A 13,249-nucleotide genomic window follows, 5' to 3' on the forward strand; every position below is an offset into this window, starting at 1 on the left:
AAAGGCCATATTAATTATAACGTCTACACATCGTATTTTAAAAATATATCTTATCTATTAGATGATTTTTAGCCCTAGCCAGCCAGTTTGGTTCAGTGGATAGAGCGTCAGTCTGCAGACTGAAGGTTCCCGGGTTTGATTTCGGTCAAGGGCACATACCTAGGTTGCAGGCTCAGTCCCTGGCCCTCATCAGGGCATCTGTGGGAGGCAACCAATCGATATGTCTCTCTCACATTGATGTTTCTCTCTCTCTGTCTCTCCCCCTCCCTTCTACTCTCTTTAAAAAAAATTAATGGAAAAATATCCTTGGGTGAGGATTAACAACAACAACAAAAAATAATAATAATTTTAAATCAAATTTTAGATATTTTGAGTTTAAATAGATAATTTGAACTAACAGTGCTGCCAGAAGTCTCATAAGGAAAATTATTACTTTAAAAGAAATAAAAAATTCTCCTCTCTTTTAGGTTAAGTCATCAAACAAAGAAAACATGGTGTTCTGAAGTATGATTAAACTCCTGCGGCTGCAGCAGAGGTTAAGCATATTCATGGCCAGATCTAGGTGAGTTGAAGTTTATCTTAAAAAAAAAAAAAAAATCGGCCGAAACCGGTTTGGCTCAGTGGATAGAACGTCGGCCTGTGGACTGAAGGGTCCCGGGTTCGATTCCGGTTGGGGGCATGTGCCTTGGTTGTGGGCACATCCCCATTGGGGGGTGTGCAGGAGGCAGCTTATCGATGTTTCTGGCTCTCTATCTCTCTCCCTTCCTCTCTGTAAAAAATCAATAAAATATTTTTTAAAAAATCGCCTTAGCTGGTTTGGCTCAGTGGATAGAGCGTCGGCCTGAGGACTCAAGGGTCCTGGGTTCGATTTCGGTCAAGGGCACATGCCCAGGTTTTGGGCTCAGTCCCCAGTAGGGGGCGTGCAGGAGGCAGCCAATCAATGATTCCCTCTCATCATTGATGTTTCTATCTCTCTCCCTATCCCTTCCTCTCTAAAATCAATAAAAATACATTTTAAAAAATAGCATAAAAAATCATTAAGTCCACAAATTATATTTTTAAACAAGAAATTTGATGTTTTCTTTTTTTATAAATTTAAATTTTTCCATTACAGTTTACTTTCACTAATATTTTGTATTGGTTTCAGATGTATAGCATAGTGGTTCAACACTCATATACTTTAACAAAGTGCCCTTCAGATATTTCCAGTATCCAACTGGCACCATGCATAATTCCTACAGTATTATCAAGTATATTCCTTATGCTGTAATTTATATCCCTGTGACTGTTTTGTAACTACTAGTTTGTACTTCTTAATCCCCTTCACCTCTTTCCTCTTTCTCCTAGTCCCCCCCAACCTCCCTCCCTTCTGGCAACCACCAGTCCACTCTCTGTGTCTGTGAGTCTGTTTCAATTTTATTTGTTCATTTATTTTGTTCTTTAGATTCCACATATAAGGGAGAGCATATGGTGTTTGTCTTTCTCTGACTAATTTATTGAGCATAATATCCTCAAGGTCCATCCATGTTGTTGCAAATGGTGAGATTTCATTCTTTTTTTGGCTGAGTAATATTCCATTTTATATATGTACCGCAGCTTTTTTATCCACAATATATCCACTTGTCTGTTGATGGACAGTTGAATTACTGCCACATCTTGGCTATCATAAATAATGCTGCAGTGAACATAGGGATGCATATATTCTTTCAAATTAGTAATTTGGGTGGTTGTTTTTTTTTTTTTTTTGATAAATCTCCAGAAGAGGAATCACTGGGTCATAGGACAATTTCCTTTTTCTTTGAGAAAATTCCATACTGTTTTCCATAGTGACTGCAGCAATCTGCATTCCCACCAACAGGGCACTAGTGTTCCCTTATCTCCACATCCTCGTCAGCAATTGTCGTTTGTGCATTTATTGATGATGGCTATTCTGACAGGTGTGAGATGATATATCATTGTGGTTTTAATAGCATTTCTCTGATGGTTAGTGATGTTGAACATCTTTTCCTATGTCTATTGGCCTTCTGTATATCCTCTTTAGAGATGAGTCTATTCAGGTCCTCTGTCCAATTTTAATTGGATTGTTTGTTTTTTTAAATGTTGAATAGTATTAGTTCTTTATAAAATTTGGATATTAACCCCTTATCAGATGTTCTCCAATTTAATAGGTTGTCTTTTTGTTTTGTTGATGTTCCCTTGCTGTGCAAAACTTTTTAGTTTGGTGTAGTCTCATTTGCTTATTTTTTCTTTTATTTCCCTTGCCAAAGGAGAAAGATCAGAAAAAATATTGCTAAGAGAAATGTTTGAGATTTTACTATGTGTTCTTCTAAGATTTTTATGGTTTCAAGTCTTACATTTCAGTCTTTAATCTATTTTGAGTTTATTTTTGTACATGGCGTAAGAAGGGGGTCTGATTACATTTTTTTGCATGTATCTCCAGTTTTCCCAACACCGTTTATTGAATAGACTATCTTTACCCCATTGTATGTTCTTGCCTCCTTTGTCAAATATTAATTGACCATATAGTCATGGGTTAATTTTTAGGCTCTCTCTTGTGTACCATTGATCTACATGTCTGTTTTGATTACTATGGTCTCATAGTTTGATATCGGGTGGTGTGATATCAAACTTTGTTCTTCTTTCTCAATATTGCTGAGGCTTTTCAGATTTTTTTATCGTTTTGTATTAATTTTCAGATTATTTGTTCTAGTTCTTTGAAATATGCCATTGGTATTTTGATAAGAATTGTGTTTGCTTATAGATTGTTTGGAGTGGTATGGACATTTTAATGACATTAATTCTTCCTGTCTGTGAACACGATATATGCTTCCATTTATTTTATTTTCTTCAATTTCTTTCTTCAGTGTATTACCATTTTTTTGAGGACAGGTCTTTTATCTCCTTGGTTAAATTAATTCCTAGGTATTTTATTTATTTTTTGATGCAGTATAAATGGTATTGCTCTTTTAGTTTCCCTTTCTGATAGTTCACTATCTACACTAATAAAAGAGAAATATGCAAATTGACTCTACCTCCACCAGCCAATCAGGAGTGACTATGCAGATTAACCCAACAAACATGATGGGTTAATTTGCATTCGCAGGCTTGGAGCGAAGACTGAAGGCTCTGGCCCGAGTGAAGACTGAAGACAACTGAAGATTGAAGACTGTAGAGGCTTGGCTTCCCTGTGGTCGGAGTGGAGAAGCCTCGAGGCTTGGCTTCTCCGGTACGCCCGGAGCAGAGAAGCCAAGCCTCGCTGCGGCCGGAGCGGAGCGAAGGCCTGGGTCCTGGGTGCCAGAGGAAAACCGGTGCCAGCAGCCAGGGGAAGGAAGGCCTATTGTACGAATCTTCATGCAACGGGCCTCTAGTTGATGTATAAAAATGCAACCAATCTCTGAATATTAATTTTGTATCCTGCTACTTGACTGAATTAATTTATCAGTTCTAGTAGTTTTTTAATGGAGTCCTTAGGGTTCTCTAGATATTGTATATAGAGAACCCTAAGGACTCCATTAAAAAACTGCAATAATGACAGTTTTATTTATTTCCTTCCAATTTGGATGCCTTTAATTTTTCTTCTTGTCTAATTGCTGTGGCTAGAACCTCCAGTATTATCCTATATAATAAAAGCCTAATATGCTAAATGTCCAACCAATCGCTGTGATGCGCGCTGATCACCAGGGGGCAGATGCTCCGACTGGTTAGCTTGCTGCTGGGGTCTGGCCGATTGGGACTGGATAAGTTGGGCCAGACACGTCCTGGAGTCCTCCCGCGGTCCCTCCCCGGCCATCCAACCTCTTGCGGTCCCTCCCCGATCGGCCCTGATGGCCCAATTGGGACTGGGCGAGATGGGCTGGACACACCCTGGAGCCTTCCCGCGGTCCCTCCCTGGCCCCGATCATGCACTGGTGGGGTCCCTCAGCCTGGCCTGTGCCCTCTCACAATCCGGGACCCCTTGGAGGATGTCAGAGAGCCGGTTTTGGCCCGATACCTGCAGGCCAGGCCGAGGGACCCCACTGGTGCACGGAATCCATGCATCAGGCCTCTAGTATTGAATAAGAATGGTGAAAGCGGACATCCCTGTCTTGTTCCTGATTTTAAGGGAAACACTTTTAGTTTTTCCTTGTTGAGTATGGTGCTAGCTGTGGGTTTGTCATATAAGACCTTTATTATGTTGAGGTATTTTCCCTCTGTCCTCACTTTTCTGAGACTTTTTATCACAAATCGGTGCTGGATTTTGTCAAATGGTTTTTCTGCATCTCTTGACATAATCATATGATTTTTATCACTCATTTTGTTTATGTGGTGTATCACATTAATTGATTTGTAGTTATTGTAGCAACCTAGCATCCCAGGAAGAAATCTCACTTGGTCATGGTGTTGGATCTTTTTAGTGTATTGCTGGATTTGGTTTGCTAATATTTTGTTGAGGATTTTAGCATTTGTGTTCACCTTTGTAGTGTCTTTATCTGGTTTTGGAATTAGGATAATGCTGGCCTCGTAAAATGAGCTTGGGATTCCTCTCTTGAACTTTTGAAATAGTTTGAGAAGGATTGGTGTTAGTTCTTTTTTCAGTGTTTGGTAAAACTCCCCTGTGTGAAGCCAGCCATCAGGTCCAGGACTTTTGTTTGCTGGGAATTTTTAAAAATTTTTTAAATTAATTTATTTTTTTATTACTGCTTCGATTTCATTAGTTGTAATTGCTGTGTTCTGATTCTCTGATTTTTCTTTCTTTCTTTTCTTTTTTTAAATATATTTTATTAATTTTTTACAGAGAGGAAGGGTAGGGATAGAGAGTTAGAAACATCGATGAGAGAGAAACATCGATCAGCTGCCTCCTGCACACCCCCTACTGCGGATGTGCCCGCAACCAAGGTACATGCCCTTGACTAGAATCAAACCTGGGACCCTTCAGTACACAGGCCGACGCTCTATCCACTGAGCCAAACTGGTTAGGGCATGATTTTCTGATTTTTCTTGATTCAGTTTTGGAAGATTGTATGTTTCTAGGAATTTATCCATTTTTTCCAGATTGTCCAATTTATTTGTAATATTTTCTTATAATCCTTTGTATTTCTGTGGTGTCAGTTGTTATTTTCCTTTCATTTCTGATTTTATTTATTTGGTCCTCTCTCTTTTTTCTTTATGAGTATCTTTAAAGGTTTATCAATCTTATTACTCTTTTCAGAGAACCAGCTCTTGGTTTCATTGCTCTTTTGTATTGTCTTTTTAGTCTCTATTTTGTTTATTTCCACTCTGATCTTTATTACTTCCTTCTACTCACTTTCGACTTTGTTGTTCCTTTTCTAGTTCTTTTAAGTGTACTAGTAAGTATAGATTGTTTATTTAAGATTTTTCTTGCTTCTTGAGGTGGTCCCTGTATTGCTATGAATTTTTCTCTTAGGTAGGACTGGTTTTGCTGTGTCCCATAGATTTTGGGTTGTTGTGTGTTCACATTCATTTGTTTCAAGGTAACTTTGGATTTCTTCCTTAATCTCATGGTTGACCCATTCATTTTTTATTGACATGTTATTTAGCCTCCATGTGTTTGTGTGTTTACCAAGTTTTTTTCTTTTAGATTTCTGGTGTTATACCATTGTGGTCAGAGAAGATGCTTGATATGATTTCAACCTTCTTAAATTTATTGAGACTTGTTTTGTATGCTAACATGTAGTCTATCCTAGAAAGTGTTCCCTGTGCACTTGAAAAGAATGTATAAGAATGTATATATCCTGCTGCTTTGGGGTGAAATGCTCTGAAAATAAATCCATCTGGTCTAGTGTATCGTTTAAGGCCACTGTTTTCTTGTTGATTTTTTGTTTGGCATCAATCCATAGATGCCAATGGGGTGTTAAAATTTTCTATTAAGACTGTATTACTATCAATCTGTCCCATAATAATGTTTTGTTGAATGGACTCATTTTGCCTGCTGATTTGCTGTCACCTCCCACCTCCAAGGAATAAGGACAAAGGGCTTTATTTAAACGAAGACAGTATTTACTAATATAAAATATTCAGCAAACTTGTTGCAATATTGATCCTCCCAAACAGTAGCTATCTTTTGTTCTTGAATGTACCCTAGTTACTTTCCTAAGTTGCTTTCTTAAGGGAGCATAGTAAGTCTATTTGTGTTTTTGCTGAGTAATGAACTTGGCACTGTGAGATGATGAGATCATATGGTTTCTCATCAAGTGTTACAGTATTAGCGCATATTATTAGGTCTTACATAACTCAGATGTGGTCTCCAAGTATTAGTCTGGCGGTCATAAATGCAGAATATCTAGTATCTTTCCTAGGAGTTTGTGGTTCACGAAGAGCAGTCAGAGATGTGGCTGAAAACTACACACTAAAATAAGTCTCCTTTTATGTTAGAAATTGACCACAACTGCCTTTTGTTCCAGATATTTCAGTCTCTCACTCAATACTAAGCCTGTTTTTCAACCTTACTAAAGCTTCCTGTTCCTTTTTGCCTGCATTTTCTCCCATTTCGCTAGCCCTCTTCTTCTCTCCTGAACAGACCACTTCACTACCTCCATCCCAACTCCATGTTGCCAATATTCTTTCTTTAATTTTCTTGTCCTCTTACCTTCACTCATCCTGGCCAGTTGAACTTTCTACCTTTTGGACTGCTGAGCACAGCTAGAAAAATAGCATAATCTTACTTTGTAGCCTCTCTGAGCTATCAGCACAGCCTACTTAATCTGGCAACCTTTCTTGGGTAAACTCCTCAGTGAAATACCCTGTCATTCTCCTCATTTTGTAAACTTGCCTTCTATTTTACAAAGAAAATTTAGGATGTTAATCTCCTTCAGCTTCTCTACTGTGCTCCCTCCACATGTCCTTATTCTCTTCCCTTTCTCCTCACAGCATGAGGCATTCCTCCTCCTCCGGTCAGATGTCTCACTTTGGAACTCATCTTTAGTCTTCCCCTTTGTCTTGATCCATCCTTTATTTCCCTTCTCTTTCCCTCTTTTCTTCCCCCTCCCCCTCCCCCTCCTCCTTCTCTCTCTCTCTCTCTCTCTCTCTCTCTCTCTCTCTCTCTCTCTATATATATATATATATATATATATATATACACACACACATATATATATGTATATATATATATACACACATATACGTGTGTGTGTGTGTGTGTGTGTGTGTGTGTGTGTATACATATATATATATATACACACACATACATATGTATTTTTTTTTTTTACCCCCAGGAGCCTATGTTTGGTCATTTTTGGTCTGGGGAAATGGTTCGTGTCCTCAGGAAAGCTAAAAATCACTAGGTTTGGAAGTGTAGGTCTGGGAAGACTACAATTCCCAGAAAACCCTATTGGAATAGTTCTTAACCAAAAGCAACTACAGTTCCCAGAAAGTCTTGAATTAGCCTCAGGATTGGCTTATATCCCAACCACCTGCCTGTGTCAAATACGGTTTGTGAAATCATACAGATAATTTCCCAACTTTGACCAGATGTAGTACCTAAAAGGACCATACCCTAAATCTATCGAGGTTGTATATCTTGGCCTAATATTCATACTTCCACTGTCTGCTGGGCTATAACCCACGGAGTGCCTGACTATACTTGTGAAGTGTTTGGCAAAAAGATTACTTATTAGAATGTCACCAGACAGTAATGACTCTGGGGCCACTGGGGACTTACCTGGATTTGTAGTACATGTGTTGTGGTAATATCTGGCATAAACAGAAGAGGACCCCCCCCCCCCCCCCCAGGTTTTCAAAAGGGGATATGAAATAGCTTGCTAGAACCAGCCAAGAGTAAAGGTGTCCTCCATGTGTCCCCATTGCCCCTTTATTTTTCTTTTCTTTTTTCAAATTATAACAAAGTTTACTTAGAAAGTCATAGAGGTAGAAGTGAGCCAGATGGGCTGCAAAGGCTCAGGAGACAAGTTACAGGGGCTTTGAAGGGCCCTTGGAGCTTAGGAGAGACAAAGGCAAAGGCAAAGGCAAGACTCCTGGGAGGAAGAATGGGAAGGGAAAGGCTCTGGAGAGGGAGAGCAAGTCCCCATTGCCCATCCCCATCTCCCTCTTCTTGCTTGTTAGAGAAGCCAGGCCAAAATTGAGGCCCAGCCTTCTATCTAGAGTCCCAAAAACTAGAAAGCATCTATAATTGGGAGAAGCACATGCTGGCCAGATTGGAAATACAGCCACTGTCAGGAGGTTCAGATACTCCGCTGGTTAACTAAAACTTGGGGGGACCGGGGTGGAGACCACACCTGGACCCAGGTGTCCCTTGCGTTGGGTGCTCCCCCACCCAGAGCTGAAACTAGGAATGGCAGAATACTCCCCTGCAGCCTCTAGCTTAAGGCAGCCACTACCACCTCCAAGGCCTGCTCTCCGGGGAAAATCTCCCCCTATATTTTGAAACCTTTCCTGACCTACTGATTACAAACCTGTATACATCTATGCCATCTTAAAACAGCAAATAACTCAAATATCACGTTTTCTTACTCTTTTTTAAAAAATATGTTTTTATTGATTTTAGAGGGAGAGGAAGGGAAAGGGAGAGAGGAAGAAACATCAATGATGAGAGAGAATCATTGATTGGCTGCCTCCTGCACACCCTCTACTGGGGATCAAGCCTGCAACTCAGGCATGTGCCCTTGACTGGAATTGAACCCGGGACCCTTCAGTCTACAGGCCAATGCTCTATCCACTGAGCTAAACCAGCTAGGGCTTCATATATATATAATTTAATTTCAGAGGAAGGTTCATAGGTTGACACTCAACCACTGAGCCACACCAGCTGGGCCTTTTCATCTTCTTAATATTTATGCCTGCCAGACATTCTTTACCTTTGTTTAGTACAGTTTATTCAGCTTACAAGAGACTTAGAGCACCTACTGTGTGCTAGATGTTGTGTTAGGCATGGGCAATGCAAAAAGGAATAAGGTTCATTGCTGCTGAAAAGGAGCTCCTTATGTAGGGAAGAAGGTAGATAAGTAAACAGTCTACCACAGTTTCTACTAAGTAAACACTGTGAAAGATGCTGTGATACTGGGATGCCCAGGGTGCTTTGCGGGTCGGGGTGGGGGGTGGGTTACATAAGAAGTATAATTCGCCCAGTTGGGTGGAGTCAGAGAAGGCTTCCTGAACCCCACAGTACTCTGGGTTGAATCTTGAGAAAGAAAAGAAGCAGAAGGGTGTGAGAGAATAAGATACTCTGGGGAAACTGTTTAATATGCCTGGGTAGGGCTTGAAGCAGAGGAGGAGAGTTTAGTCTAGACCTGTAGACAGGGACCAGACTGGGAAGGACCTCATGGCATAAGCTCTGAATTTTTTCCTGAATGTAGTAAAGAGCCACTGAAGAATTTTAAGCAAGTTTTCATCAAATTTATGTTTTAATATTTTGTAGCTTCTTGTTGCTTTTTTCAAATATTGTCACATTTATTCTCTTTCCTTTGTAAGTGACATTTTAGATTTTTCCTTTGTTCATTTGGAGTGTTGTTGAACACTTCATGTCACCTATAACCTCTTATCTGTAACCTTCAGTGGAAAAGAAAGTTTAGATAGATACACTCTATCAGTTTTGTCAATATTCTCTTTAGGTTATTGCTTGAATTTTGAGTTGTCTTTCTTAGTGAACTACTCCAAATTTGGTTTTGTGTCAGATTTACCAATGAACTCTAGTTTGGTGGAGTACATAAAGGATACTACAATGAGTAATAAAAAATACCAGCCAAGTCAGAAGTCAAGCATCCTTAGTAAATTTATTAATAAGGGACATGAAATTCCTGGTAAGCCATAAAAGATTAATTCCTTCAATGACTTATTAAAATAGTGCTACATATGAGACCTTAAGTTGGTTTGCTTTTTAAGATAATTTAAAAATAGACAGACCTTTGCAAATTAAACTGGAAATTTGAGATTCCTGCGACGTCTACCTCACAAAATTATTATCATTATCATTGAGCAAAATTTACCAGCTAGTTGTGTGAAATCTACCTCTAGCCATATACTTTCTTGGGCTTAATTTTCCTCATCAAAATAATTCAGGGCTTGTGTTAGATGATTTCTAAAACCTTTTTTATTTTATGATTTTTACATCCTACATCTAATAATTTTTTTCTAATTATCTTTCATGTAGTGCTCACATGGTCTTCTGAAAGAAGCCATGGGTAGCTGTTGTAGCTGTCCAGATAAAGACACTGTCCCAGATAACCATCGGAACAAGTTTAAGGTCAGTAAAACTGCTTGAATTATCTCTCTTATTGCCTACTTGGATATTCTTTTATTTCACTTAATATATCTTACTTTTTCACTTTTATCTCCAGATCCTTTATTTCCCTTTTTGTTCACTCTGCTTTTTCTCATTTTAACAAATGACGATATTTTTTTCACTGACAATGTGAAATCATCTTATACTTTCCCTTTGGTCCTCTGTATTTAATTAGCCACACAGTTCTGATATTACTTTATTTAAAACACCATTTTATAGGTTCCTCTTTAGTACTGTCACCACCTCCAGTCATTGATTCATGCCTAGATAATTTCTTAACTGGACTCTACCTTGAGTCACCACTGTGATCCGTTCTGTAGTTGACATCAAATTACTCTTTCATCATTCTGAAATGTCTATGGTTTTCTGTTACCTAGAAGCTAAATGCTCCACTCCTTAATCATCCACAGCTATTTTGTGTCTCTTGTAGTCTGGCCTCAGTCTGCTGTAAATCATAGCCTCTGGATTGTACAAACTTGGGTGTAGGTCATAACCCTGTTGCTTCATAGCTTTGTGATCTTGGATTATCATTAAGTCTTTGTTTGATTTTTTACAGTATTACCTGCAGTTTAGGAGTGTTATGAGGATTAAGTGGGAAAAATACATGTACAACACTGTCTAGTTCCAGGGGTGTAGTAAATTCTCCCTAAGCAATATCTGTTCTTCACAGTCTCTGGCCATTTTCTGAAACTCAGTAGTACAAGGCCTTATCTGAACATGAACTTATTTCCCCAGTAGGAATGTGAGTTACTTGGCAGATATGAACCAGGTATTATATTGCTACATAGTCCTACACACACATTGGTTGGTGAATAAACTAACAAAGGAGTAAGTAACTGAACCAATCAGCAACAGTGTATTTTCCTGACAAATCGGTGAAATATGAGTATGACTGTCAAGTGAAAGCATTAAGTTGGCACTAATTAACTTTCTCTTTTAGGTTATTAATGTGGATGATGATGGGAATGAGTTAGGTTCTGGCATAATGGAACTTACAGAGACAGAACTGATCTTATACACTCGCAAACGTGACTCGGTGAAATGGCACTACCTCTGCCTGCGACGCTATGGCTATGATTCAAATCTCTTCTCTTTTGAAAGTGGTCGACGATGTCAAACTGGACAAGGTAGGCAGAGCCTTTTTCTGCAAACCTTGTCACATTTGAAATACTAGTACTATTCTTTCAGTTATTCTATACACAGTGCTTAATATTTTATTTTCTTCTGATAGAAAAAAAATTACCTAAATAAGTGCCTCATTAAGAAAAGAGATATAGTAAACTAGTCATTTAGCAAGCATTTATTAAGCACCTTTTCTGTGTCCAGAATTTTGACTCATATTAGCTTTAAGATTTTCTGTAAATGATTAGTCCCAGCCCAGTAAACAGGGTTATGTGTTTTTACTGTTACAGCTTGTTGGGGAAAGAAACTAAATTTTGGAGTCCAACAGTGCAAGTTTGATTATTTTGCTACCTACAATTTGAAAGGCCGTGGGCAAGTTACCTCTATTTTTCTCTATCAGAGGCGAATGATAATCCTTGCCTTACAGAACTATTATAATGATTAAACATAACAGAGCCAGGGCCTGTCAAATGGTAAAGGATCACCTTGGTAATGGTGAGTTGGGCTCCCCCTGCTGTTAAAAAGCAAACTGAAGCAAGTGTGAAAATCTTATTTTTATCTGCCTTATTTTGGGCCATCTCCCTTAGACAAATGAAAATTATTCTGTGAACTTTCTTTTGGGTTTATGTTTGAAACAGGGAATTTCAATAATTTATCAGACATTTATTTAAATGGCCTTTCTTGCTATTGGTATACGGAATGCTTATTTTATAATTTTATTCTTTAATAGGTGCTCCTGTATCTTTTTAAAAGATGTGGTAACCATTGTTCCCTTCTGGTTTATATTTGTAGGAATCTTTGCCTTTAAGTGTGCCCGTGCAGAAGAATTATTTAACATGTTGCAAGAGATAATGCAAAATAACAGTATAAATGTGGTGGAAGAGCCAGTTGTTGAAAGGAATAATCATCAGACGGAATTGGAAGTCCCCAGAACACCTCGAACACCTACAAGTAAATACCCATTTTCCTTCTTGTATTTTGATTAGCAGCCATTTATAGACTGGATATTTAATCTATAAAATGTTAGAAATGTAAGAGTAATGGTTGTCAGTTTTAAAAAGCTATTAGCTATAATTATAAATGTATTTAACATTTTAAATATAATAACATTAACTGTTCCATAGTATCTAAAATGTGAATGGAATGTTGACATGGAGGTTGATGCTCAACCACTGAGCAACACCGGCCAGGCCTCTCTTTTCCTTTTTATTAGTTATATACTTACCATTATCTAAATAATAAGTCTGTTTTCTGCTATATTTGCCAGAAACACCTTCCTTAAACCTGTCAGTGCAGATTGGATTCTCATTCATTTTTATTTTCTCTTCCCTGCCTCTGTATCCTGCTTTTCTTCTTAAACTAATGAACAAAAACTCAGCTCCAGGGTTTGCTGCTCAGAACTTACCTAATGGATATCCCCGATATCCCTCATTTGGAGATGCTTCATCCCACCCTTCAAGCAGGCACCCTTCTGTGGGAAGTGCTCGCTTGCCTTCAGTGGGAGAAGAATCCACACATCCTTTGCTTGTGGCCGAGGAACAGGTAAGCACGGGCTACTGTCTAACTTGTGTGGAGTTGAAGATTTTAGTCAGTTTGAATTTAGCTTTCACTGTTTGTATGACTTTTGTAGTGAAGAATCAGAGGAAATATCATGTATTTGTTGACATATGCTGAAATATGTGCAGGTGTTGAGGGAAACTTAGCATTAGAGTCGTTTGTGGGTTCACAGGAGAGGTGCATCTATAGGTAAAGACAGACATAACAGTGGCCAGTTCCCATTATAATAACCTCCAGTTAGTTCAGAATTTATGCTCCTGTTTATATTACAGCTTTTATAGTTAGTGGACTACTAGCAGGAAGGTAGATTTTTGTTATCGATGTTTTTATAGAGCT

At 38.6% G+C, this 13,249-nt stretch overlaps 1 protein-coding gene across 3 annotated transcripts in view; it reads left to right on the forward strand.

Annotated features, from left to right (window-relative positions):
- FRS2 (fibroblast growth factor receptor substrate 2) overlaps positions 1-13,249 on the forward strand; it is a 54,445-nt gene that overhangs the window by 32,087 nt on the left and 9,109 nt on the right. For all 3 annotated transcript variants that reach the window (XM_079775017.1, XM_079775019.1, XM_079775018.1), the window contains 5 exons: positions 468-562; positions 10,103-10,195; positions 11,175-11,361; positions 12,149-12,307; positions 12,735-12,898. In XM_079775017.1, coding sequence (XP_079631143.1) covers positions 10,130-10,195; positions 11,175-11,361; positions 12,149-12,307; positions 12,735-12,898 — 576 coding nt within the window. In that variant the 5' untranslated portion in view covers positions 468-562; positions 10,103-10,129. The remainder of the gene's footprint in view (positions 1-467; positions 563-10,102; positions 10,196-11,174; positions 11,362-12,148; positions 12,308-12,734; positions 12,899-13,249) is intronic.

The sequence above is a fragment of the Cnephaeus nilssonii genome, assembly GCF_951640355.1.
Source record: "Cnephaeus nilssonii genome assembly, chromosome: 6".
Classification (NCBI taxonomy): Eukaryota; Metazoa; Chordata; class Mammalia; order Chiroptera; family Vespertilionidae; genus Cnephaeus; species Cnephaeus nilssonii.